This window comes from Talaromyces rugulosus, chromosome II (genome assembly GCF_013368755.1).
Source record: "Talaromyces rugulosus chromosome II, complete sequence".
Taxonomy (NCBI): Eukaryota; Fungi; Ascomycota; class Eurotiomycetes; order Eurotiales; family Trichocomaceae; genus Talaromyces; species Talaromyces rugulosus.
Genome location: NC_049562.1, coordinates 4,410,659 through 4,436,834, shown reverse-complemented (window position 1 = coordinate 4,436,834; position 26,176 = coordinate 4,410,659). Strand labels below are relative to the sequence as shown.

Sequence of the window (26,176 nt, the reverse complement as noted above, 5' to 3'; positions counted from 1 at the left end):
GAAAGTTCATTATTGAAACCTGCAAAACTTGATAGATACCCCGCCATACCATATTCGACAAGCCCCGCATGCATCACATTAAATGACGTCGATGGGTCAAATCCGTGTCTTGAATAATCAGTTTAAATTGAAATAAAGGACAAATGGGCAGGTGAAAGGCAGTCGTAATTGCCGATATCCGAGGATGACTTGCATCAATTGTGCACAGTTGTGTTTCTGTAGATTCGCCTGTGATCTGTACTCCGTATAGTAGTATGCGGCATTTACTGGTGCATTCCTAAAAAAAACCTTTGAATCCATTGATACATACATTCTGCCGTGCGACATTTATTTCCATTGGTTCTGTGCAAATCTCTCAGGGGTAATCCCATTTTTGAGCAACTTTATTATTGCACACCGTAATGTTGTCCCAAACTCAATACGCTACCAAGGGTCGACAAAATGACTCGTTATGGACCATACTAAACTGACATGGGTGATATCAATTTGAATTAACGGATCGACGGGGCAATCACTGACAATACACGGTATATAACAATCATACAGCTTTTTAAGGACATAATGCTAACAAGGTAGGCATGGCAACGGGCATGACACCATTCCTCCCATCCGACGAAACCGAGGGAGGCAAAGTTTCCACTCCTCACGAGAGTAGAAAACATAAAAAAAGGACAGGACAGGGAAAAAAAAAAGAAGACAACCTCGTCTACACAATCATTTGCGCAATTCCCTGCCCACCCAAGGTTTTGCTGCCGATGAAATCCTGGTGTTTCAGAGCGGCGAGAAGGTAAAACGCCGCAGCAAAGAGCAGGAAGACGGCGGCGGCGATCAGGCTGGACGCGCCCGAAACCAGACTCACCCACTGCACAGCACTCATGCAGGTGTAGATAAGCGCGCGCATGTAGTTGCTGGTGAAGCGGCGGATAAAGTCGTCAAACTTGGACGAGGTTGGGCATACCCGGAGCAGGAATGGGACTTCGATGAAGACGATGATGAAAGCGCAGCACCTATACAAACACACACACACACACACACATCGCGGTTAGTCGGGCTTTGTTTCTAGGTCTTGATCTCGTTGACTCACAAGCACACAATGCTAAACGGAATTCGCAGAAGGGGCGCGAAAATGTTGGCAATGCCTAGAGCGAAGCAGAGAAAGATGCATATAACGCCGGTCCTACACAAAGAAAACGGTCAGGATATGTTTTTCAAAGACATCGAGACCCGTATCGTGGGAGAGCTCGTGCAAAAAGTGTCGCCAAATAAGGGGGGCAAACGCAAGCGATTTGGGGAGGCTAACCATTGTCCGTAAATACCTGTTAAGAAAAGGTTAATGTTAGTAAACCCCAATAACGTCTTATTCGAGCAAGAACCAGCTTACTGAAGTTGCGCGTGCGAAATTCCTCGGCGAGAGTCATCTTGACTGAAATGGCAAATCAAAAGCGTACCGGAGGCGAATAGCGTAGGCGGTCGTTGAACAAAGAAACACGGAATCGAGCTTTCCAGGAAGAGATCAACCGTCAAGCAAGAAGCAGTTCCTGTCGTAGCAGTGTATGTGGAAAGATAGACGTGGCTCCCGATGGATCGGCGTTAAGGAGCAACGTGGACGGTTTCAAGATTGTAGCTGTCGACAGATAAATGCGTTAGCGCCACGCAGATCTTAATAAAGTAAGTATTCTCTTTGCTCTGCTGGCGTAGCATGCGGAGATGGTTTCAGGTGATGCTACCTTGAGTTCAGACTGGGGCGTGGATTAAATATTGCGAGTTGAGTGTTTTGGTCAGGTCTCAGTCGGGAACGACAACTTGTTGCTTTCCGGCTAAGCCGCTCTGGGTTGGTTCGGCCGTTGAGCCCAGCAACTGGGCAACACAGAATAAGATGCAAAATATTTACTAGTCAAAGTATGTATAATAATTCGAAATGCCGTCTGCCTATTTATACAAGTAGTCTGTTGATTTCTTGGTACCTAGAATTGGCCGCGTGTCGGAAATCTGGTAGCCTGGGAGCCACCCCGTTACGCAATAAGTTAAGTTAGTTGCTACAAATTACAGAGCACTAAACTAAAAGAAGAAGAAAAAGAAAATTATTGGAACAGAGCTGTTTCGTTTGTCTACAGAAAGACCCTCCCTAAGCCAACCACCCACTAACCCCAGAATGCCTGCCGCCTTTCGACAAGACAGTGTTTCATTCTTAGAGGCTGAAATCCCTAGCCGTAGACTAGGCGGAAAACGTCGTTGTAGACAAAGTAGCTTTGGCCGTCGGGCAGAAGCTGGAATGACTGGGTGTAGTTCATTGGTTTTTGTTCCTCGTCGACCTGGTGTGTTGTTAGAACCGGTTGTCATATCGTCTGGGCGATTGCGCCTACCAAAAGAGCGCCAGTAACGAGGACAAGGATACCACCCTGTTCGTTGCTGGGCTGGGCGTCAAGCGTTGCGACCTGGTGCTGAACCTTTTGGAATGGAAGACTCTGCATCATCTATCAGAACTCTGGTTGCTATGAGCGTAACAAAGGTTGGGCTTCCTCACGGTTAACTTCTCGATAATGTTGGCGGTGCCTCCTGTGGCTCCGCTTTCAAAGGTAAGCATGGAGTTGTCGCGCTATCGTGTCTGATCGTCAGCGGTGTGTACTCTTTCAGGGCGAGCGAGCTTCATCGGTGTGCCTTACGTAGAGAGCTGCGAGGGATTTTCGGTCTGAATCGAATGTCTGGTAGTAGAACTGAACGAATTGTTCTGTATCGGCGTCAGATCAGGCCCGGGAGAAAGGAAGTCGCGAAAATAACAGGGCTTGCAGCCTGGATAGTGACTCTGGAAGGAGACGTACTTGCGATTTCGTTGAAGTCTGGATAAAAACATTGAACATGTCAGTACGCGTTTTAGACAGCTGGGGGACGAAGTTTGCGCCGAGCGTTTGTAGACGCGGTAGCCAGGCACTCACCGGCCATTGTGATGGATGTGGAAGCAAAGAAGCGGTTGAAATTCAAAAAGAGATGAACAGCGCGCGAGGTGGGTTGACACGACTTGAAGGTGTTGAGGAGTGAGTAGTATTATTTATTGTTGATGAAGAGCGGGCTTGGAGGCTTTGAGGAGGGGTTCGGCGAACGAAGTTGTGGGCCTGCGTTGGTGGGGGGTTCCCCTTTGGGAATAAGTCAGGCCTCTACTTGCACCTCCAGACTATTCTCATCCTTAAACACTATATGTATTATTTACATTTCAACCAGTGCAGCTATCAGTCTTCGTCATCTGAATCCGCAAACATGTCTTCAGCTTTGGGCCGTGGTTTTCGCACTCGCCCAACTGGCGCCTGTTCATCTGGCCTGCCCCCAGACTCTGCCTCTGCTGCCTGAGTTGGCTGCTTCTCTTCGCTGTCGCCCATCTCAGTATCCATGTCCAGCGGCTGCCCGTCCAGCTCAGCTTCGTCCAGATCACTATCTTCCATGGGGACGCCGTCAATGTCGCTCATAGGCTCCCCGTCTAGCTCGTCGTTGAATTCCTCTATTCCCTGGGGATCAAGGGTCGAGGGTTGGCTCGGGTCAAACTTCCCTCCTCCAGAAACTGCGTCGTCGTCGACCGCCTTCCACCGACTCTTGCCTTTGCTGCTAGCCGCTGCTGCACTGGCCTTTTCAGCCTCGGCCTTCTTCTTCTCCTCTGCAAGTTCCTCTTCCGTCAGAGGTGGGTTTTCAAACACATGAACAAAGTGGTCTTGGCTTGAATGAGGGAATACACTCCAGCCCTCCCAGAGATGAAGGATGGATCCGACGCTTCGTTTCCACTTCTCTGCCTTCAGTCGACCCCAGCGGAATTCTTTCTCTAGACGACCCAGGTGCTCAAAGACATTATAAGCTCGGAATGCGTGCTCAAAAAGCTGTCGATACCGCCAAGCATGACGGACACCACTTGTAGAGGACGACGAGAAGATATCAGAGATAACGTACAGACCGACAAGCTTGGCCGCGGACGTATCCTCTTTCGATTTGTGGGACGTGTTGTCAGTGCTTTCTGCAGAAGCACTCTGTTGTTGTTGTTGTTGTTGTTCACCTTCTCGAAGCGCGCTATGTGCGTCGTCGCGATCTGGGTTTGCCCGTGAATATGCGAATGGACTGAGAACGTTGGCGACGAGCATCTCAACCACTTCTTCTGCGCCACCACTTGCATGCTCAATGGCGAATGCTGTTACGCGGGCCACATCCCCTCGGCGTAGCTTGCTGTTGGCTGTCGGTAATCGTGCAATCAAATGTGTAATTTTGGCTTTTTGTAATGGGTTCATATATCCCACGCCATCGTCATTTCCTAACCCATCATCCACAGCATGACGGCGCCTTTCGTCTTCATGGTCGGATTCATCTTCCTCAGAAGAATTATACTCTTCATCCGAGACAAATTCGTCAATCTTTGTCGTATACTCAAACCGGATCGGCTTCTCTGGACCAACCCAGTTTGCGCCGCCTTCAAAGATCAGCGAAACCGTGTTGTCGCTTCGACCGCGCTGCCTTCGATCGTCTTTGGAGTTGGTAAGAATGTCCCAGAGCTTCCACCGATACCACACGCCTCCAGTGCTGCGTGGATCCCAAATCCAAGCCCATTTCTCATCTCTTTGCACCTCTGACCGGCTCATAAGCAGCGCTTCGAATTCAGGGCCATAATTTAGAAGGTTCTCCAGAGTCTTGTGAATAAGCTGCAATTGCTTCAGGTCGGACGGCGGCTTGACCTCTATTTGAGCTGATGATGCAGGCCTTGTATACTGTGATCCGTATGAAGCTGGAGGTGCAAACCCACCCCGATGAGGACCAGGTGGCGGGGCTCGATTCATCCTGCCAACAGGGGCCTGGTTGATTACCTTTGCGCCGAAAGGTAGCGAACTCGTAGACGATGAAGCAACACTGACTGGCAATCCCGGGTGGATTGCGGCGGAGGAGAGATGGCGCGAAATAGACAGGTTGTAGCCCCATCCCAAGTATTTGTTCTGTAGCGCACTCACTGCTAAATCGATATCGGAAGCCGCCGTTTCTTTCGATAATGTGACAATTGCAGAAAAGGACCTGCGCTCTGTAGACGGTTGCGAAGGTGGAGGAATGATCTTGACGGCATCCACCGAGAGAGTCTTTGGCATCAGAGCCTTGATGACTGTAGGCGACGTACCGGGCGGTAGGGAGGCAAGGTAGACAGTAGGCTTTGCAACAGCTCTTTCGGCTTCTTTATCCTCCACCGTCCTCTCTTCTTCATCATCCGAAGTGCGAAACGCAGCGGCCGGCCCAGAATTGTCGTAGCCAAATATCCCCTGCCCGGAATCTCGATCGCGATCGCGGTGGAAGCCATCGTGCGTCCGTTTTCGAGCCAGTGGAGGCGGCGGACCTAAGCTGCCCGGTCCGCTATTGCGCGTCGACGAACCGGTAAAATGTCGTCTGGGTGGTGGTGCAAGACTGCCAGGCCCCGAATGACCAAACCCGGGAGGCCTGGTACCAGGATTCCGACTACCAACCGCATCACCGCCGTCGTCTTCGAAGGATTTGACAAAGTCCTCATAAACCGCGGCTGTCTCGGCTCGTTCGCGAGCGCGTTTTGCCTCAGCCTCGGCTTTTTGGCGTTCAAACAGCGACTTCTTGGGCGCTGCGGACAGCTTGGAGGACAGGCCCGGGAACGTTTTGGGGATGGAGTCGTCCGGCATCGTGCGACTATGGGGCAACGGCGATGCCCTGCCGGGGATGAAGACAGTCAAGCACGACTCGAGACCGGAGAAGGACAAACAGGGCGAGGCGCAAAATGTGACGACTGTCGACAAAGAAAGCGGGTGTCAAGAAGTTGAGAATGTTGGAGAACGGAGATCGCGCGGCGGAGAACCACTCGGCCTATCAGGCGGGCGCCTTCCGTGGGTTACTCCGCATACGTCAGTCAACAACTCGACACTTTCTTCTCATTGTCGACAGGATAAGTCTGTTGAATTTACGATCAGTTCAAATTAATTTCCGACTTGTCATCATGGCTGCGCAGCTACAGGCGTTGCTACGCTTTCTCTCGCAAGACGCCAAAGTCCCGCTTGCATCAGCAATAGGGAAGGTGAGGGAGCTTCAAACAGCAGGTTTGCACAAGTAAGATTGACTGGTCATCCTTGCAAACAAAAAAAACGAGGAATGAATCGAAATCTAACAGGAATTTTTAGTGCAAATGACATTGCCAACTCAGACTTGACGGCTCTACAGACGATCTTCAAAGACAACAAGATCGCCAAACAGGTCCACAATGCTGCCAAACGCGTGGTCAAGAAGAGCAGCAACAAACGCGGTGCACCAGATGACGATGCGTCTTCACATTCAGCATCAAATTCATCCCCAAAGAGACCGAAAAGGAGCCTGAATGCTGCAACGACACCATTCGAGATCGAATCTGCACTAGCCCTGCCCATTGCCTCTGAGACCCAAGAAGAAGAGCTTTCCACGGTAGTGCTCCAGACTAACAGAGCACCTCTGGTCCTTGCATTTGCAGTCGAGGTGATAAAGTACACTATGCCGCAGCAGCCGATTTCCAGCCGTCTTAGTTTGGGACAGGCTGTCGTGAGTGCGAATAGTCGCAGCAAGGCGGTTGCGTTGGGGCTCGAGGGCGGGAAAAGTGCAGAAGAAGAAGGATGGGGGAAAGGGCAGCCAACTATAAAGATTCTGGGTAGAGAGATACCTGTTTTGAAGAGATGGGACTATGATCCAAACGAGGGGAGACCGGACGAGGAAGTTGGCGACAAGCAGAAAGAGAAAGCAGAGGCGACAGAAAACGACAACTCTGCTCATACCGAAACATCACCGCCGCTCTGGGGTCTAGATCTAGAATCACTCCGACAGAAAGCCGATGAGCCCGGGAGGCCTTCTCGCGGCCATTTACAGACTCCCGGACTACCCATCCACACAGCCGAATCCGCGCGGTCATACTTGCTCAAAGCATTCAGCATATTCAGGGAACAGACCGATGAGACTTCAATCTCTCCTCGCAAGACAACAGCCAAAAAAGCCGATTTGGCTTCCGAAAAAGAGAGAGCTCTGGGGCTACTATTGCGGGCTCTTGATATTGTATTTTCATCCTGGGCGTCAACATTACCACCAGAAGATCTCGACAGGCGAGCATGGTCGTGGTACGTACGAGTACGGCCCGATATTCAGTCTGGAGTGGCTGGTTGGGGAGAGAAAGGGAGAGTGAAGCTCAGCGAAATTCTAGCGTTAAAACGTTGAAACGATGATGCGAGAATTGAGAAGACACTGATTATACGAGATTAAATTCTATGACGACAACTAAATCAGCCCTACTCCCGAAAAAGAGCCTCAGATCTATTATTCCAACGTTCGGCGATCACTCATGCTTTGGAGTATCCTGTGTGGTGTTCTCGATCTTTTTTATTTCGGGCTCGTTCTCCCGAGCATGCTCCAGCTCTATTTCTTTGTTATTGACAACGGTGTTGGTCACGTTGACTGTAGTATCACGGTGCATATCCATGACATCGCGTTTGTAGATGTTGATATATATGGGGAAAATCCAAGCGAGGATGTACCCCATCATGGGAATAGCCATTGCAGTGTGGGCGTCTTTTCGGTCCTGTGATAACCAACGAGTCAGTCATTTGCATGAAAAGAGGGTTGATGGAGAAAAGCTATTCACAATCACAGCGGCCATCATGGGTGGGAAAACCATGCCTCCTGAAATAGCAGAGACGAGGAATGAGCCACCGCGCTTGGTGTGGCGACCAAGGCCGCGAAGACTCAGACTGAAGATGGTAGCGAAACAGCACTATACATTATATACGTGGTCAACATTCTTGTGTCCAGCTTTATACCAGAGGAAGAACCCATACCGATTCAGCGCAAAAGACGAGAATAGCAAGGGCAACTGAAGCAGTGCCTGTGGTGTTCATTGCGGCGATACTGAACACGATGCAACCTAGGAGATAGAAAAAGAGCATGTATCGGGGCTTGAATGGCTTGAGCATCATCAAACCACCGGCGACGAAACGGTTGAAAGCGTACAATCCCTGTGCGACGGCGAGAAGATCGGCTGTCATAGTGGTCAGAAACGTCTGCGAATTCCGTATTTATAATCCTATACTTACAGGCTTCGGAAGCTGAGCGACCGGCCTCTTGGGCAAAATTGATAAAGTAGCCAGCGATGGCGACCTGGGCTCCAGTGTAACAGAACTGGCTCATGACACCGAGGAAGAGACTGTATTGCTTCCTGAGGGGACCGTTATCATCCGCAGAGTCGGTAATAGCGCCCTCAAGAGCGTGCTGGTCGGCATCGGTGATTTCAGGGAACGGCGCGAAGAAGAAGAGAATAATGAGCAGCGCGACAAAGCAGGCAACCCCGAGGTACACCCATTGCACATTCTTTAGTCCAGCAGCGGTATTGACAGTGTGAGCAAAGAAGACTCGGGAGGCGAGAAGAGGCGCAACAAATGTGCCCACTCCCTGCACTGCCTGAGCCAGATTCAGTCGGATTTCGCTGTATCTGGGCGGACCGCAAATAGCCAAGAAGCTGGAGAAAAAGATTAGCTGCTTTGTATCATCAGATGAGAGGGAGATCTTACGGGTCTGCGACGGTCTCCAGCGTAGCTAGACCAGCACCTACCACCTATCTCGATATTAGACACCGGATTCATTTTTTTTTCCCGCCGATATAACAAAAACTCACAAGCATGCTACCGCAGAACCCGCCAAAGGATCGCTTGACACCAGAAGGCCAGAAGAGGAGACATCCGATGGCGAGGACGGTGAGACCTTGTGCTGTTAATTTTCCTTCTTTTTTCTTCAAAGTATTCGGCATGCGTACCGGTCATAAAAGTCACGCGGAAACCAAAACGACGAACAATCCATCCGGAGATCGTCAGAGGACAGACAAAGTATGCGCCAAAATAAGCAGCTTGCAGACCACTGGCCATACCAGCCGAAATGTTCAGTGTGGTCTGGAAATGCGAGTTGAGCACATCGAGCAGGCCATATGCAAAACCCCAGAGGAAGAAGAGGATTGTGACTGCGACGGAGAGTAAATGCGTTAGTATTTTTTTCTTCTCCTCGCATATGATCTATCGACTTGATAAGGGGGATTTCCATACCCAGCAAGTTTGGCACCAGCGACTGTCTCAGTGTGAGATTGACGGCCGACGTGACGATTTCATCGCTAACGGTGATTTTGCGATTCCGGATACCCATCGTGATTGCGCTGCGATTTGAAGATTTTCCCTCAAATTTGGGGTGCGGCAAATTAAACTCAGCAATGAAGCAAGCAAGCAAGCAGGAACTTATCTATAAATTTTTAAAGACAGCAAGCACCTGGGCGTGATGGCCCCTAGGAATTGGATTGGTTCTAGTACGATTGCATCGAGAAACATGTTCAGCTTTTGCGTCCGTGCCTGGTAGTCAGGATGCTCATTACTCTATACGGCAAACCAAGCAGGATCGATCGATGGCGCTCAGAGGAAGCTGACTCCTTCGTCCTTCCCAAGGACGACCGGCCAATAATATTTTACGTAGTAACTTAAATGTTAGTTTATTTTCCCTAGCCTGATGCGGGCAAAGCTTATTCGCAGCCATAATGGGTCCGTCGGGCCACAATATCCTGCTACGTAGTTAGTAATACAGGGATTCGCATGTGGCGTTCAGATAGATGAGCGTATAGTTGTCAGCGACTATACACGGAACTAGGTGTTGAAACCGGATTATTATTCTATTGGCCATTCCACCAAGAGGTCTATGTAGTGTGGATTTTAAATAATATTTATAAACCTATTTTAGTAATATTTTAACTTTCTATATAATTTATGTACTAAGTTAAAATACTCTTAGAATTTTCAGTGAAATATTATAAACTATTAACATATTGAGCTGCTGTTGTAACTACAATAAAGTTCAGGCAGGCAGATTCCGGCCGGTTCCAACAGCTGGTCCGTGCAAGGTGGTGCCAAACTACCTCCTGCAGATAGTTTCCTAGGGCTGTTCTCGCTGCTTTCTGGGGAGTACTTGGAGTATAGATGTTACAAGCACTGTGTAGAGTCAATCCCATTCCATTTCATAAGTATATGTACAAGAAGCAAAAGGCTAGATCCTGTTCGATGAGACTGCAGAGTTTCTCCTCCTACGCCATTCCATTCTTCACGTTGTCATACTGAGACGCAGGATAGCTGAGCTCGTTCTTCACTTGCTCCAATGCACCGGTGCCACCAAGAGTGTTGACGAGCTGCACACTCCAAGTCAGTTTGATGCGGAAATCAGACAAATTTTCTGGCAGGGAACACTTACCGTGGAAATTAAACTCTCAGAGCCTGTCTTGTCACTGCTGCTCTCCCAGTACATACCACCGCCGAGACCCTTGCTGATGATGTAGTCCCCCTTGGTTTGGACAATGGACGGCGTATCGTAGCTGATCATGAGGCGTTGCGAGCTGTCATAGCTCCATGAAGAAACAGACGAGTTGTCGTAGGATACGGTCGCGCCAGATTGGGGGAGGGCCTTGTAGTCCCACACTCCATCCTCCCACGAACCGCTGCCCACGCCGGTGAAATTGGTGCCGGGGCCATCGGTGTTGGTGAAAGAGCGTCCGTACAGCGGGATTCCGAGGTTGATTTTGCTGGCAGTAGCCCCGTTGGCGATGTAGTACGAAATGGCTTGGTCAGTGTTGTAAGGCGTGGAGTTTGGGTACTTGGTCGAGTTGTACAAATTCGCGTCATTTCCTGCGACAGTGTCCCACTGAAAAATATCATTAGCCGTGAACTTTTGGTCCAAAAGGGAAGTAACATACAGAGCCACTGTAGTCGTAGGCCATCAGGTTCCACATGTCCAAGTATTTGTCCATGTCTGAGATGTGCAGCTTTTCGTAGTTGGACGGCCCGGCTGGAACAGCTGCACTTATCAGGTAGTGCTGGCCAGGGGTATACTGAGCAGCATAATCGTCTAGCGCCTAGATTTGGGGTTTAAAAATTTAGCGAAATGTATAAAATGAAAGGCAAGTTGGAGGGCTTACCTCACGGAGCTCCTTGAGCAGAGCCACAAAGTTATCCGCCTCAGTGCTGTTGGTGGGATACTGTTTCAAATCAGCCGGTGTCTTTTTTTTTCCAAAAAAAAGAGCTAAACCCACCTCCCAGTCAATGTCAATGCCATCCAAACCCAAGTCCCTGAGAAAGCCAACTGAGGATTTGACAAATGTAGTACGGGTTGACGCAGACGCAGTCGCGGTGCTAAAATGGGGCGAGTATGTCCAGCCTCCGATCGAGAGCAATGACTTGAGATTGCGGTTTGCCTTTTTCAGCAAGTACAATTGTTTGACGCATCCATAGGCGTTGTTCCCGGTGTCACTCCAGGAGTCGCCGTCATAGTGTTTCTGGAGATCCGCCCAGCTATCCGTAAGAACCACCTCGCCGGTGCCGGAATTTACATCGGCAAAGGAATATAGTACGTGGGTAAGCGAAGAGGCGATGTTGGTCAAGTTCTGGACGTGAAAGTTTCGTCCATAAATAGCCTGTGTTGATCCAATGAACAAAGTGTTGAATTATTCTTCAAAGTAGTCCTCTTACCCAATCAACAAAGTATGCCACAGATCGATAGTTCCCAGCACGTTTTTCTACATCAGATTCTGCTGGTGGGAGTGCAGCGGCATTGGCCAGCGAGCTGACTAGTCCTAGGAGAAGAGAAAGCTTAGAAAAATGCATGCTGCCTCAACCTTAGAGGGAATGTATAAGGTCGAAGATCAAAAAGCTATCAAGCACCAGCGAAGGAGTGAATAAAGTGAGGAAGGAAAGGATCTACAAGATGGGACAAGATGCGAGGATCATCGTCGGGTTTTTATGTTCTCGCGCGCGTGGAACATGCCCCCCTAGAGCAATCACCAGAAAGGTGCAGTGCAACGTGAGGTATCCAACAAGTGGATCGTATCTGCACTACTCCATCATGCTTAGGTTGAATTCCACAACATGCTTATCTAGCACCATGTAAGATTTTGAGTTTTCGGTTATTTGCTTCGTGTACTCATTTGATTAACGCGTTGCGTGACATGTGGCGCCGTCACTGTGACCTTCAGGCTTCTAGGATAGGGAGCTAAAGCTATGACGCCTTGCTGGATTTGGAGCGTGGATTGCGCGGATGACAGGAATGTGGAAGGGGCATGTCCATAGTTCAACCACCGGCCATCTTGCCAAAAGGTGTGGCGTCCGCTATTTGTGACCAGTGTCAAGCGTAGAATGATGGCGCATTAGCAATAAGCCTTGCAATTCTTCAACGCATGCCAAACATGCCGTGTTTGTTTCCCGCAAGCCGATTGTTTTCAAGGCAAATTGGCTCTCTACTAGAGATTTCGCTGATAGTATGAATGTACTAGGCGACGAGAGAAGTTCTAAGAATTCGATTGCATGGGGAGGAAATTAGCTTATCGAAGGTTTGCCGATCAAGAATTAGTTACTCTCGGCTTCTCCCTTCAACGTCACATTCCTGGCGGGTCTGACCTGTTGAGCTCAACAGAAGAACAGTGTCCGCGGGTGTTTCAGCATATTAGGTGGCGGCTGGGTCCAAAACTTGGCTGAGCCTCACACTGACAAGGGTCACACATCGCTGTCATCCGTTGAATCTGTCAAAATGAAGTCGCCCCGGGTTTCCGCATCGTCAGATGTCACCACCATCGTTTCAAAGCGCACGGACGGTTACACACGATTGCGATAGCCCTAGAGCAGCGGGAGATGATTGACGATAACAGTTGTCTTGTGATGCAGGCGGCTTAACGGACGCATGGAACAGAGATAATGGCCAAGTCACTTCAGTAGTGACATGTCGAGATCGCAAGAAAAATATGGCCAGTCACACCATATGCCCGCTATGTTGAGAGAACAACTAGGCCAACGCGCACTGTTGATTCGACTGAAGACGCAGGTACACGTTACGAAGAGGTAGCATCGGCGCGACGCCCACGGGCAGAGAGACTCTCGGCAAAGGCTTGGCTGACCGGCACATGTAACCTTTGGTCATGGTGTGTGACTGCCAAGGCGCTGTCTGCTCGGAGGCTGATATCATGCAGAAAGCCTTGTTGAACGAAATTGAGCAGTTGACAGTGACAGTTGATGGTCCAAATTGGGCACGGGGAGAAGAGAAGAAGAAGAAGAGAAGAAGAAGAGGCAGTCACGCTTTACTGCTTTGAGCGACCTTGTACTTTAGCCAATCACGATTCGTATTGCGAAGAACTGGAGAAAACACTCAGCAGATGAATGTTTTATTATTATTTTTCTTGGACAAGTCGCTACAGTATAGGTTGTCTTGCGATATTATTCATATTATTAGTGACATGTCGTGATGTGAACTCGGAAATAGTACGGGCGCTTTAGTATGGGGCATGGTGATAGCGTCCAGATTCAATGTCACCATTTCTATGTTTTGGGTAAACTAAGACTCGGCTATTCTACCGGATTTTCAACTTTAATCTTGGTCCAGTCAGCCGGAAATTTATTCTGATTCAGTGGCAAGGTTGCACTCGCTCTCCTGACACCTTCAGATTCAACTTCTTGCATTCGTATTATGTCCTATTACCATATAGATTCTGTGGCTTATCCTAAGATACAACATACCGTTTTTAGGAGAATTCGTTCGTGATCCAACAATGCAACTGTAAAGAAAGCGACAGTACGAGAGGACCTTGTTCTCGGAAAGTCAGACGACCTTCTGGGACCGATGCTGGGTGACACTGTTTCATTTCCTTTCTTTTTCAATTTCGTTCGTTGGGGATACGTCGTTTGATCTTCCCCTTCGATCTCGACTTCGGCATCCTTTGTGTTCTCCAATATTGTGATTCTTCGAAAAACCCGGGAGCAATTCCTCAATGTGACTAGAGAGACTGTAGAGGTGAGATGCTGTTGACTGATTTTTTGCCTGTCATAAAAACAGGTCGTCGAAGTCACTGCTTGTTGGTTGTTTGTGCATGGTAGGGCCTGTCGCTTACATGTATCGTTCTCCCCTAGTTCGATATACCTCCTTCGGCGCATGCTGTAGTTTCTAGGAGTATCTGGGATCCTTTTGCCATAGTACTTGAATTCAAATCCACATTGCAATTCAGCCAACACATCTGGCATATCAATTCATACATGCGTTATGCAATTGGAGGGTGCCCATCGCCTGTCTTGTGACTTGAACCAATCGTGGATCATGTTCGCCCGCATATTGAAACCTTGTATGAAGATTGCTGGCATGACGTCGGTACTCTTGTTAGAAACCTCCTCCTATAGGCCTGTAGACAGGACCGATTTCGCTCGATGTTGGTGTCGAATGCGGAGAAGCGCCGATCGCCCGGGGAATAGCTGTCTGTTCATCGCCAAGTCTCTCGTAATTGCTGAAAAGGCGTGACGAGATGAAAATCGGGCGAGACTCTGAGTCTTGGGGGTAAAGAGAAGAACCAGCCAACGCGGTCTTGCAGGAAGAGGAGGGGTTGTGATGCGAGATGCATCAACTGCCCGCTTCTGCTCTTTCCCTGCGTGCCGCGGTATGCGGGCCATTAAAGTCAACTGCGGCTTCGGCGCTCTCAGTACAAAAGCATCGACTGGGCACTTTTGAAGTCAGTCTCGAGTCGATTCGCATCGTTTCTACTTGATAACGACCGCAGAACCGGCAAGAATTCATTGACGACGTTCAAAAGTCATCATCATGCATATTCCCAGTCAGCCCGCTCTACCCAAGGTACTCGCCGCCGAGAAGCTCTCCCCAGATGGTCTGGCGCTGCTTCGCAATGGAGTGGACGTCCACGAAAAGAAAGGCCTCAGTCATGAGGAGTTGCTGTCCGTCATCCCCGAATATGAGGCCTTGCTAGTGCGTTCAGAAACAAAGGTGACTGCGTCGTTGCTCCAGGCTGCCAAGAAGCTCAAGGTTGTTGCTCGCGCCGGAGTTGGTGTTGACAATATTGGTGAATATTCTTTGAATTACTTGAGCACAATACAATTATTTTTGATAACTTACTTCCCTAAACCTAGATGTGGAGGCTGCCACAAAATTAGGCATTGTTGTCGTTAACTCGCCTTCCGGGAATATTGGAGCAGCAGCCGAACACACTATAGCTCTCATGATGTCGATGGCAAGGGCCATCCCTGAAGCATGCAGGAGCCTCAAAGAAACTAAGTGGGAGAGAAGCAAGTTCGTTGGTGTTGAGGTGAAGGGAAAGACTCTTGGAATTATTGGTCTTGGAAAAGGTACCTCGTCGCTCTTAACCCGTCATCCTACTCGTATGTTTAATCTGACACTCATTTCACGCAGTGGGCATTATTGTTGCTAGATCTGCAAAGGGACTGGGCATGAACGTGGTTGCCGTCGATCCATATGCCACGACAGCCGTCGCTTCGGCGGCATCAGTCACGCTTATTCCATCTTTATCGGAGATGCTCCCACAGGTCGATTTCCTCACTATCCATACCCCGTTGATTGCATCTACAAAAGGCATGATATCTACGGCCGAGCTATCGCAAATGAAGGCCGGGGCTAGGATACTTAACGTCGCTAGAGGAGGAACAATTGACGAAGTAGCCCTACTGGCTGCCCTTGAATCCGGGCATATTGCCGGCGCTGCTATTGATGTCTTTACAAGCGAACCCCCCCAAGAAAATTCCAGCGCTGCAAAACTGATTTCCCATCCCAAGGTGGTGGCAACTCCTCATCTAGGCGCTTCGACAGTGGAGGCCCAGGAAAACGTGTCGATCGATGTTTGCGAGCAGGTTCTACAGATCTTACAAGGCTCTTTGCCTCGCAGTGCCGTGAATGCTCCTCTTATCCTTCCCGAAGAGTATATTAAACTGCAGCCGTTTGTGCAATTGATTGAGAAGCTGGGCAGCTTGTACACTCAGCACTACACCTCCACCAGTGGTTCGCTCAACCGCAACACGTTTGACCTGGTTTACCAGGGAGAAATAGCCGGACTCAACAACACCAAGCCACTCTTTGCAGCTCTGATTAAGGGCTTGACAACTCCAATTAGTAGCTCAGCAGGAGGCAACGTAAACATTGTCAATGCAGAACTCATTGCCAAGGAACGAGGAATTGTAGTGAATGAGCGACACTCGCGCGACCCTTCAAGCTATCCGTACTCGTCTCTGGTTAGTTTGGTAGCTCGGCCTCCATCTCGGGCCTCTTCAAGAGCCCCTGGCGATTCAGCAAAAGACTCTTCAGAGCGCCATGCCCGTCCGCAGCAACAAATCATATCCGGTACCTGCTCGGGAAACCAGCCACTGATTACACGACTTGATCGGTTCGAGACATCTTTTGTTCCAGAAGGCACTTTACTCATCTGCCATAACTTTGATTCACCCGGTAAGATCGGCGTGGTGGGTAGCATTCTGGGACAGAGAGGGGTGAACATCAACTTCATGGGAGTTGCTCCGGTATCCAAGAAGCTTCCTGAAGAAGAGGACGGCGAGAATTCCAGTTCAGCAAACGACGCAGGCTTGCAGAATGAGGCATTGATGATACTTGGAATCGATCGGGGTGTGGATTCAGATGTGATTGATGCCCTGGTAGGAGAGGAAGGCGTTTTAAGTGGAACAGTCGTGACTTTGTAGTGAGATTATTATATTCGTCGAACTTGTAATGCATTGATTTTATTTCTAAAACAAACCTTCATTATAATTCCTTTTCAAATGCATGGGCCGTACAGAATCAACTCTTCCTCCGTTGTTTTTTTTTAGTCAAGCTCGCTGGCTATGTAATGTCTTTGTTTTCAAATGTCCGATGAGTTCCAACCAGATGACTAATAAGTATAAATAATTCTCAGTAGATATGTACAAAAAAGTAAGATCTTTCATTTTACTCCTTCTTTCGACGCTCAACAGCTTCCTCGGAGATATCCCATCCATTCAAATACCCCACGCCAAAATTCAAATACGACGCATACCCCAACCATCCCAAATACGGCACCACAAGCCACGGCGCCACGTCATCAATCCGATAGTAATTATACGCCAACCCGACGGCCATTCCTGCCTGCAACGCGATATCCACCAGGGACAACACGGGCTTGCGCAGGCCGAAGAAGAGCGGCATCCAGAGGAGATTGGCAGCGAGCTGGACGGTATAGAGACCCTGCGAGTCATGCGCGACATGGCGGACGAGCGAGGAAGGAGACGAGAGGCCGGCGGTGGTGGCGCGATAGCTAGCATAGCCCATGGTGCCGTATAGCATCGTCCAGACAGGGCCGAAGAGCCAACCGGGCGGAGAGCCGGGGGGTTGGCGTAGCGATCGGTATGTGTTTTTGGTGTTGAATACTGGCGAGATTTTATATATTAGAGCTGTAAATGGTTATAGGCAAGGATGGAAGAGAATATATTGCTTTACATTTGGTGGTTCCATACCCAATAGCTGCGCCCGCCACTGCTGGAGTCACGATCGCGGCGATCGGGGATGTGAAAACTGCCGTGGGTAGGGAGACATTACTCCAAAAAGAAGAAGCCATGTTGATGTTTCAGCTGCTTGCTGATATAGTTGAATAATTAAGACGAGATTCAAGGAAGAAGTAAGTAGTAGGATAATTTAGAGTCTGGCAAGCTGTCGGAATGCGGGGACCCGGACTGACGTAATAGCACCAATGGGCGGCGCCGGAGCAACTTTATCGGGTCTAGACTCTGGATCGTCAATTGGTAAGAGATCTATGTTTATAGTATCTTGTTTGTCAATAGAGCATGTTTTGTGGAGAATCCTGCAGCCTAGATCTCATCGATCTCGCTGCATACAGCAATAAAATATTGGTATTACATGCATTACTTGTATAGGTAGATTATAGAGGCTAATCAAAAATTGTATTACTCGGTGCCAAGTGCTGGATATGTGTAAGGTTGGAATATATATGTAACTTTAAATGAGAATATTAATTAAAATATCTTGGTGGCAGAATTATACCAGATTAGACGGTTAATTCCTCAAAGTTGAAGACTCTATGAACAAAGGCAACATGCACTAAGACAAATTAGGAACCGGCCATTTTATCGATTGACCAGTCTATATAAATTGCTTTTATTAACATAATAATTGCCACAACTATTGGTTTTCTATCAAGAGATAAGAAGAAACATACTTATCAGAAATATAACATGTAAGTCTGGCCTGCGTTCACTCATTGTGATGTTGCTTTCTCACTGGTGCCAGGGCATCCCACCGTCGACAAACACACACCGCTCGCGGGTCTCAGGAAAACACAACTCTCAACCCATCTCGTCCCATTGGGGCAGGGAACATCATGAGCCACACAAACCCCCCAGATCTAGACTCCAGAAAGCGTCTCCTGGCACAGATCGTGACTATCGATGACCTGACAGAACAGAGAATCTTCACGCTGCGCGCTCTTACTTACAGCAACATTCATCTTCCGTGGTTAGATGTGCGTAGCCCCTCCCAACAAATCAAGCTTACGAACATAGGAGGAGAAATGACTTTTCATCTAGGTTGATCCCCAGTCTTTTGTCGAATGGAGCTCGAAAGTGCGACCCGAGCTGGAGACCATCGTTGAATACGATGCCAGTAGCAACTGCGTGATGATAAAGGGCAGGCCATACATGCTCAACAATGCGATAACCATGTCCTTTAATCACCTCTTCTACAAAATTACCCTGCAGCAGGGTCCGCAGAATTTCGATTTCCATCCGACTATGCCGATGAAGCGTGAGTGAACTCGTCCAGCCCCCTTTTTTTTTTGTCTCAGGTTTGAGATTTGAGGTAACAGATTGACATGAGCATGTAGGATTCAGATTTGTCGGTCAGTACGAAAATACCCAGTTAGTTCCAGACACGTATTTGAAAGCGAAAGACGACCCTTTCCCCAGACACGTCATTCTTGTTGGGCCATTCAACTCCATCAAGAACATCGTCACTGCAGCTCGACACTGGATATTAAGCACCGCGGGCGTGACCAAGACAGTGACTATATTTGTCCTCCAGCTCGACCGTCCACCGCTTCCAATGCCGGTGCTCATAAACTCGCCCGCATTTCAAAAGAACTATGGCTTGTTAGACGACGAGGTCCGATCGGTCTACGGCAATGTCGAAGCCTTGGCCACGTATATAATCAACTGGTACTTTGAAAATACCCCGCTCAAACTAGGAGGTGAGTATTTTTGCAGAATCATTACCTTTGACCACGAATACGTCTATGGCAAACGCCCCGTCGCCACGCTCAAGTTTTCCGCCAGAGAGTCTGAAATACCCGATGTTTCCCTCCGCGACCAATCCGGCCAACCCATTTTTGAGTTGGAAGGCGAGACTTTGAATCTGAATGAGCTTATCGTGGTGCTTCAGAATCGCGTTGAATCTGAGGCTAATAGAATCGCCATTTATCTGGCTCGCTGCAAATTGGGCCAGCTAGGCGTCTTGCAGGATCAGGGGCTGTGTAGTAATGCCATGACTCACTATCCTGTCCTGCCAGAGTATCATGAGAGATACTTCGACGAGGAGTTCGCGAGGACTTGTAATGGTAGGAGGTGAAATGTGGTTCTTGTTTGGGAGTTGTCGCATGGAGTTTGACACTGGGCTTTGTGGTTTGAATTGGAGGAACATTTTGGGCGGGCGTTTGATGTTCTCTGCCAGATCACGGTTAGACTGGTATTTGATTGTTTTATTTACTTCAATGTTGTGTTGATGTATCATAGTCTCTTGAGCTTTTGTGGTCTTCTTCTAATGGACAGGAAATCCGCCGAGAACCCTTGCCCTGGGCCCTAAGCCCTATCTATATTGGCCGAGCATATTCCCTGTCTAAAAATAAATTTACTACGAAGTAGTCCAGTTCGATTTAACATCAGCCTAAAAATATTTCAATTTTTCGGTGAGCTGTGCCACGGTTCACCAGTTGTAATTGGTATTGTTTCCAACAGACAAGCAAACGGCAATTAATGGGGCGGGCCGCATCCTGCGATTTTTCTGAATCCCGCTTCCGACGGGATCCGGAACAAACCATACATGGTCATTGGTTTTTGTTGTTTGTCACCAACACGAGCTTTATGGAGTCGAGGGGGATCCAAGACAAGGTGTGGCTGTGTTTTCTCTTTCCCTGCTTTTGCAGCTAGCCGACGGGGCATATCTGTCTTATTACGTGGATACTGGCCGTCAGCCAACCGGATAACCGGCCCAGAGAAGCCTACGATGGCGAACGCGCCAAAAAGGCCTTCTAGATCGTGAGCCGGACTCCGCTAGTCGTGTAGCTCGACTGCTCGCGAGGCCAGCCGCAACCGCCAGCTGCATCTCACACGAAATCCCGTGGCTATGCCTTGGTCCGTGACTGAAACCGTGGGAACGGGTGTCTTAGGCATTGTTGAGCTCGGCGAAGTCATGCTGACAGGATTCTTCTTCGGAGTTGTATTTTTTTCTCCTGGATAGATATTTTTGGAACCACCTTGGGGCGGTCAAGTAAGGCAAGTGGCCGCGCAAACGCTTGCATATCCCGGAGCGGGGTCTCGCCTGTCCCAACTTCCAAGGTTGGCCATATTCTGTTGATAAACAGGCGCGTTCATTATCCGGCCAATAATGGCGGCTTTGATGGGGTCGTGCAGCATCATCGGACTCGTCGCACAGCGTTTGGTGTCAGCCTGTTATATTTTCATTGCCTGAATAATCCGGTTGCGCCCAACAAACAGGTAGGCGACTAGCTCGCAAACTAGACGATTACCGATGTGCTAGTGATGTAGCTAGAGCCTAGACTTGAACAAGATTTTTTTTTAGAGCTCGCGTTCATCGCCTTGCATGGACAAACATCCTGGATCGGACTAGGTCTGGGTTTGCCAGCTCTTGGACTCACCATGATCAAGCTGCATTTTCCGCCAATGGCCCCGAGATAATAACCTGCATGTTGAGCATACTGGAGAGCACCGTGATTAACGTATTGAAGAATAACGTTGGATACGAGGAAAGACAGGACGCAAGCCAGGCTAGACAGGGCAGTCGATGATGCGAGAGGGAAACGTCTGTGCTGAGCTGGGCCCGCTTCTGCCCAATACGGAAGGCGGCGTGGCGAGTACGTGAGACAGCGTGGGCAGAGGGCAGAGGCTGGTCAAGGCCATTCTTTTATCTTCGCGCTTCTTCTTTTGCTTCGTTTTTTCTTTCTCTCTCGATTTTGTCTCAGCATCCATCTTCTGTCCACTGTCCACCATCCGCCAATCTCCGTCTCTTAACAGGCAGACTAGACTTGCATATCTACTACAGCACGCCTAGAGCAAGAAAAAAAAAAGATGTACAACCTCGCCAAAGTCTTCCTCTTGTCGCTCCTTGCAGCCCATGTGTCTGCAGTCCCCCACGCAGGAGATGGGAGACTCATGAGGCGTCAGGTTGACAACACCACTCCTACTCTGCCGCTAACTTCGCCTGCAACCAGCACAACAATAAGCTCGACCTCTACTTCTTCTACATCGACGAGCCCCTCTGCACCTGAAACCTCCACCTCCTTGTCGAGCAGCTCTTCAACGTTGTCGTCGTCATCATCATCTTCAACCAGCTTGGCTGCTTCTACTAGCGTAATCAGCAGTGCTCCATCCTCAACGACTTCTTCCACCTCACTTTCGTCTTCGGCATCTGCCCCGCCGGTCACGTCCAGTGCCTCATTCACAACTACTGAGAGCTCATCAACATCAACTTACCAGGTGACAACCACTTTGCCCGACGGTACACTAAGCACTGTCACCGCCGTCACCGTTGTTGCGGCCAGCCCCGCTGCTGAGACTTCCAGCTCCAAAACCGGAACCTCGTCACCCAGTCTGCAGACTGGAGGCGCTGCTTCTCCTAGCCATGGCATGAAGGTGGAAATGGCAGCAATGCTAGCGGGTGCTGCTGTGTTTGCCATTGCTCTGTAATCAGCTTAGTCGGTTAATCAGCCATTGGGTATCATCTTGGATTTCCAATTCTTCTTGACCTACAATTTCTAAACGGCCTTTTCGAAACTCGTTGTTTGATAAAAATCAACCGATATTTCACGTTGCATTTTTCCGGCGTTTTCTTGTCAGTTTACTTAGCGATCATCGCATCCTCACGATCCTTATACGAGCATCATCATCATGGACTCTTTCTCTCCTTTGCATGTATCAAGAGCATATCAACATAATGTACAGAATGGACACACTCTAGATGTGCTCATTCAAAATTCATTCAATGCTAGTCACAGAGACTTCAAGTGCTGCTTGCTGCCTCCGGAAACATCATTAGCATGGGGTAGTTACATACCTACACGTCAACGTTGAAACATAAACCACTTGAAATAGTCCATCTTTGTCTAGACTTCCTCAGTAATATAAAGTCGGAAAATAAAAGGTCATAATTGCATCAATTATATAATAAATCCGTGTTCGTCATGATAATAAAAAGTGACAAGAAAAAGATAACTACCAGGCAGGCACAGATTATGTCATCGACACTCATAAATCCCCTCTATGAAGCAGCCGGCTTGACAGTAGTATTGTTTGCACCCTGCCATCGTTCTTCCCCAGTCCAATACCTCACAATACTTTCCCACCCGGCAATATCACCGTCGCGTAGAAGAGCGGCAACGTCGACATTCAACGGCGAGTCCGGCCGCGGGTCGGTCAGTAGTTGATGGATGGCAGATAGCGTGGTCGAAATCGTGTAGACCGGGCTCCAGTGCTCGCTCGTCAACAAAGTGAGGCAGATCTCGCCCGTTGTAAAGGAGATGTTGGGGTGTGAGATTCGGGTCTTAAAACGGATGGTGGGCGGCGAGAGAGGGTAATTAGCCGGGACTTGAATATGCAGTTGCCAGAGACCGCCTTGAAATTTAAAAATCGCGTTAGTTGTGGGTAAGAAACAAATAAGAAACAAAAAGAGTGATGATGATGATGGTGATATTTCTTACCTTCATAGGGCGTCCCTTGCACACCTCGCAAGACAGCCTCCCACTGCAGCAGGTCCTCATCACTGACTGGGCCTAAATGGAGCAGCGCCTCATTGGGATTGCTGGCATAGTCCTTCAGCTCCTTCAATAAGCGTTGCGAGGTTGATTTCGATGACGCCATTCTCGGGGCGCGTCTGTGGAATGTGGAGGGGTTTTGGGTACTTTGCTCAAGTGTCTGTGAACGTATATAGCGGAGTGATGAAGCGAGTAATGTGCCGTACACCAGTACAGACTGTATCTTTCCTGTGCAATTCACGTTTGAGAGGGACGAGAGGCGTGAGTTCGGCTGGTTGTCGGATGTCTGGTTCATCTCTCTCCCGGCCGAGGTCCAGAGTCCAGACAAGCTCGCGTGGGTCCGGCCGGCGCTAACCCCAGTCGGGAAGGTAGACGGGGCAGATCATGTGGAAACTGTTTATATACTTAATTATACTAATAATAATTTTATAGTATTCTATAAAATTATTGATTTAAATCTATATTTTATTTTAATTTATATTACTAAACATGGTTAATAAGCATATGCTTAGATCCTGATTCCGCCTTGATGCTGGCCGGTGGGTAAGAGAATTAAATAAGTGTGCAGAGTAAGAAAACTAGTCTGTTGTCATCCTAAATTAACTTAGAATACGGAGATCAGGAGTAAAGTTTGTTTTGGCGTCCACCAAGATTCCATATCTCAGGCTACATCCGTCAACAAATTTAATTTTCTTGTAGTTTAGAGTGTACTATTCCATGACTGGCAAAAATATATGATGTTACAGACACGCTCGAAATGTCTTTTCATCTTTGACACGGACAGACTACAGGCAGAAATAATGGTAGATTGGCTATGAACATGGTGGACCAGGCTTGTTGACGATACAGTTCCCCATCGATAAACTCGATTGGTGATTGGGATTGGTGCAGCCAGGGTGATACAGAATCACGTGAAGGAGGCTGCAGGCAATGGCATGTTCCAACACTTGGGTCTGCACAGCCTTCCCCTCTTCTCTCTATCACTTTCCCTTCCCATTTCTTGCTCCCTTCCAGACAACCAAATTGACAAACAAAAATGCTGTTCCAGTCCATCCTCGACTGTATCTCTGGCACGTTCGCCGCCAGCCCTCCCCCTGCCCCTCCTATCGACTCTCGGACGCAGGACTCCATCGCCTCCGATATCCTCACCATAATACTGACAGCCGATACACCATACACCCTGCATAAACAGCTCAACGAGAAAATCACTACCGAAGGCTGGTCCGAAGCCATAGCAACTTCTCTCCTCCACGGCCTTGAGTGCGCCATTAAAGCAGGGACTCAAATGGCAAAGGCAGCGTCCGATGCGCTCACTGAGGCTAAAAATGCCGCGATCGGATTCGCAGAAGATCATCCTGTCTATGCAACGCTAATCGCCCTGGGAATACTGGCTATCTTGATGCCATGGGCGCTCGAGATTTTGGGGTTTGGTGATCTGGGACCTATTGGGGGATCGTTCGCGGCTGGTTGGCAGAGCAGATATGCGGGATATGTACCCAAGCGTTCTTTGTTTAGCTTCTTTCAGAGGCTGGGGATGAATTGGCACTGGGATGTTTGATATACGGACTACACGACGTCGTAATTTACCCGCTCGTTCCTCTTCTACGTCCGTAGATAGAAGAATATCTATCAGTTGTTCTGCCTATTCAATATTTCTGAAGACCATTTCCAGCAGGGAAAACTATCACTGCATCAGCTGAACCTTTATAGATGTCACCGGATCGCAAAAGCTAGGCAGGGTGTATTCTCGATCGTCAGAGTCAATCTCAACTGACTAGACTAACAATATCCCATATGAATAAATAGAAAACGGGTATCCCAATAATAAGGTAAAAAGAACAAGTGCTATTTGCCATCAATAAAGAATATATCAAATAATACAGAGAATAAACGTACACAATGTTTTTTTAAACCTTGAAAATGGTGGAATAAATTAAGGTGGATGATTTGCACGAAGTGGGACTATCTTTGTATGTCGTTGAATCGTACAGCTGACAAGGAGCGGTAATTTCATCCTCCCCCACCTCTATAAGAGTTTATCCTGAACGTGCATGATAAGCTGCTCAAGCCGGTCGCTAGTATCGATGAAATCGTCAATATCTTTTAAGACATAATCGTCCATTCGGAGGATTTCGATCTGGAATCTTATTTGAGAAACCAGACGACATATTCTTAAAGATGGGCCGAGACTATAAATGGAACTATTGATAAGTTGTTCCTCAATTCGACAGTCCTCTTTCACGTATCCGATCAATTTTTGAAGAAGAGTCAGGTCCGCCGTCTCTTGAAGTTTCTTCTTCAGCATTTGTCTTTCTTCTGGATCATGAACATGTGTATTAGACGCGCCGAATATAGCTGCGCTCTCTCTTTTTGTTATCGATTGATCGAATGCATTTGCTGATGTCTGCTTATCTTTCGAATTCATTCTCGGGAACTGGATCTCTATTGGCTCTGCATCTGAGGTATGAGTTTTGGAAGGGAGCCAACATTCTTGTTTGTTGCCTCTGTATATCAGCATAGTCATGACCTGGCTATACAAGGGATGTTGACAGAAATGTTCCTTCCATAGGTATATCACAACTCGAGATATCGAAAGTGCCCCTATGGGCTGGGGGGATTCAGATAATTGTAATAAACGCCTGTACATATCATCAAATAAGTTTTTCTCTCGCAATGTTTTGTCTCTTTCATTTTCACCCTTGGGTCTAATCCTCATTCTCGAGGTTAGTGCACGCCTTGGGTCTAATGCCTCCGATATTCTATATGCAGGTATTTCGATACTAGAGGTCTGGTAGCGACTAACATAAGAAATAATAATCTTAGTACAGTAACCAAACTCAAAAAAGAAACACCTTACCCTTTTTCAGCACATATGCCGCGTATAGCCTCAACAACATTTGGTTCAGTATACTGTCCGTGTAGGAGAGAAAATGCTGCCACAAAATGGTGCAAGAGTAGAGCCCTATATTGTGGACTACGGGGCATATGATTCACAGCTATTGATGGATGAAATGACTGAACAACATTGATCTCTGTTTCATTACCAATGCGTATGGTTTTGTGACCCATTTTGTAATCCCCATTGCAAGGCAACTGAAGTTCCTGCATCCAGGGATCACTGTAACTTTGAGTATGACAGACCAATAGAACTTTTGGCCTTTTGAGACGAATTATTTGTGCCAAAAGTTGATGACATCTTTGATCTGGGATCATTGGCCTGTTATTAGGTTTCAACATAAACGCATCGAGGACAGATACAGTGTAAATGCTTCGCGTTCCTTTTGTTGAAAATTTGATTAATTCATCAACTGCATT

General features: G+C 48.2%; 12 protein-coding genes across 12 annotated transcripts; 5 read left to right on the top strand and 7 right to left on the bottom strand.

Moving 5' to 3' along the window:
* Window positions 1–706: 706 nt before the first annotated feature.
* On the bottom strand, window positions 707–1,418 carry TRUGW13939_03995 (uncharacterized protein; the record flags this gene model as incomplete). Its single annotated transcript, XM_035487173.1, has 4 exons — window positions 707–1,007; window positions 1,085–1,177; window positions 1,301–1,316; window positions 1,382–1,418. 4 exons carry the CDS (start codon window positions 1,416–1,418, stop codon window positions 707–709), a joined length of 447 nt encoding a protein of 148 aa, XP_035343066.1.
* Window positions 1,419–2,204: 786 nt separating this feature from the next.
* On the bottom strand, window positions 2,205–2,940 carry TRUGW13939_03994 (uncharacterized protein; the record flags this gene model as incomplete). The annotated part of the gene is made up of 6 exons (XM_035487172.1): window positions 2,205–2,312; window positions 2,364–2,465; window positions 2,525–2,596; window positions 2,664–2,728; window positions 2,820–2,837; window positions 2,934–2,940. 6 exons carry the CDS (start codon window positions 2,938–2,940, stop codon window positions 2,205–2,207), a joined length of 372 nt encoding a protein of 123 aa, XP_035343065.1.
* Window positions 2,941–3,224: 284 nt separating this feature from the next.
* Window positions 3,225–5,660, bottom strand: TRUGW13939_03993 (uncharacterized protein; the record flags this gene model as incomplete). Its single annotated transcript, XM_035487171.1, has 1 exon — window positions 3,225–5,660. The coding sequence occupies one exon, from the start codon at window positions 5,658–5,660 to the stop codon at window positions 3,225–3,227; it is 2,436 nt and encodes an 811-aa protein (XP_035343064.1).
* Window positions 5,661–5,971: 311 nt separating this feature from the next.
* On the top strand, window positions 5,972–7,206 carry TRUGW13939_03992 (uncharacterized protein; the record flags this gene model as incomplete). Its single annotated transcript, XM_035487170.1, has 2 exons — window positions 5,972–6,081; window positions 6,153–7,206. 2 exons carry the CDS (start codon window positions 5,972–5,974, stop codon window positions 7,204–7,206), a joined length of 1,164 nt encoding a protein of 387 aa, XP_035343063.1.
* A 118-nt stretch (window positions 7,207–7,324) lies between these two features.
* Window positions 7,325–9,174, bottom strand: TRUGW13939_03991 (uncharacterized protein; the record flags this gene model as incomplete). The annotated part of the gene is made up of 8 exons (XM_035487169.1): window positions 7,325–7,567; window positions 7,631–7,759; window positions 7,824–8,023; window positions 8,079–8,500; window positions 8,553–8,596; window positions 8,657–8,742; window positions 8,795–8,995; window positions 9,078–9,174. 8 exons carry the CDS (start codon window positions 9,172–9,174, stop codon window positions 7,325–7,327), a joined length of 1,422 nt encoding a protein of 473 aa, XP_035343062.1.
* A 922-nt stretch (window positions 9,175–10,096) lies between these two features.
* On the bottom strand, window positions 10,097–11,666 carry TRUGW13939_03990 (uncharacterized protein; the record flags this gene model as incomplete). The annotated part of the gene is made up of 6 exons (XM_035487168.1): window positions 10,097–10,198; window positions 10,261–10,707; window positions 10,760–10,918; window positions 10,982–11,041; window positions 11,096–11,476; window positions 11,532–11,666. 6 exons carry the CDS (start codon window positions 11,664–11,666, stop codon window positions 10,097–10,099), a joined length of 1,284 nt encoding a protein of 427 aa, XP_035343061.1.
* Window positions 11,667–14,634: 2,968 nt separating this feature from the next.
* On the top strand, window positions 14,635–16,532 carry TRUGW13939_03989 (uncharacterized protein; the record flags this gene model as incomplete). The annotated part of the gene is made up of 3 exons (XM_035487167.1): window positions 14,635–14,890; window positions 14,958–15,173; window positions 15,238–16,532. 3 exons carry the CDS (start codon window positions 14,635–14,637, stop codon window positions 16,530–16,532), a joined length of 1,767 nt encoding a protein of 588 aa, XP_035343060.1.
* Window positions 16,533–16,776: 244 nt separating this feature from the next.
* Window positions 16,777–17,422, bottom strand: TRUGW13939_03988 (uncharacterized protein; the record flags this gene model as incomplete). Its single annotated transcript, XM_035487166.1, has 2 exons — window positions 16,777–17,234; window positions 17,305–17,422. The coding sequence occupies 2 exons, from the start codon at window positions 17,420–17,422 to the stop codon at window positions 16,777–16,779; spliced, it is 576 nt and encodes a 191-aa protein (XP_035343059.1).
* A 780-nt stretch (window positions 17,423–18,202) lies between these two features.
* TRUGW13939_03987 (uncharacterized protein) lies at window positions 18,203–19,443 on the top strand (the record flags this gene model as incomplete). Its single annotated transcript, XM_035487165.1, has 3 exons — window positions 18,203–18,343; window positions 18,408–18,624; window positions 18,704–19,443. 3 exons carry the CDS (start codon window positions 18,203–18,205, stop codon window positions 19,441–19,443), a joined length of 1,098 nt encoding a protein of 365 aa, XP_035343058.1.
* A 1,736-nt stretch (window positions 19,444–21,179) lies between these two features.
* Window positions 21,180–21,797, top strand: TRUGW13939_03986 (uncharacterized protein; the record flags this gene model as incomplete). The annotated part of the gene is made up of 1 exon (XM_035487164.1): window positions 21,180–21,797. One exon carries the CDS (start codon window positions 21,180–21,182, stop codon window positions 21,795–21,797), a length of 618 nt encoding a protein of 205 aa, XP_035343057.1.
* Window positions 21,798–22,368: 571 nt separating this feature from the next.
* Window positions 22,369–22,967, bottom strand: TRUGW13939_03985 (uncharacterized protein; the record flags this gene model as incomplete). The annotated part of the gene is made up of 2 exons (XM_035487163.1): window positions 22,369–22,721; window positions 22,808–22,967. The coding sequence occupies 2 exons, from the start codon at window positions 22,965–22,967 to the stop codon at window positions 22,369–22,371; spliced, it is 513 nt and encodes a 170-aa protein (XP_035343056.1).
* Window positions 22,968–23,897: 930 nt separating this feature from the next.
* On the top strand, window positions 23,898–24,419 carry TRUGW13939_03984 (uncharacterized protein; the record flags this gene model as incomplete). Its single annotated transcript, XM_035487162.1, has 1 exon — window positions 23,898–24,419. The coding sequence occupies one exon, from the start codon at window positions 23,898–23,900 to the stop codon at window positions 24,417–24,419; it is 522 nt and encodes a 173-aa protein (XP_035343055.1).
* Window positions 24,420–26,176: the final 1,757 nt, after the last annotated feature.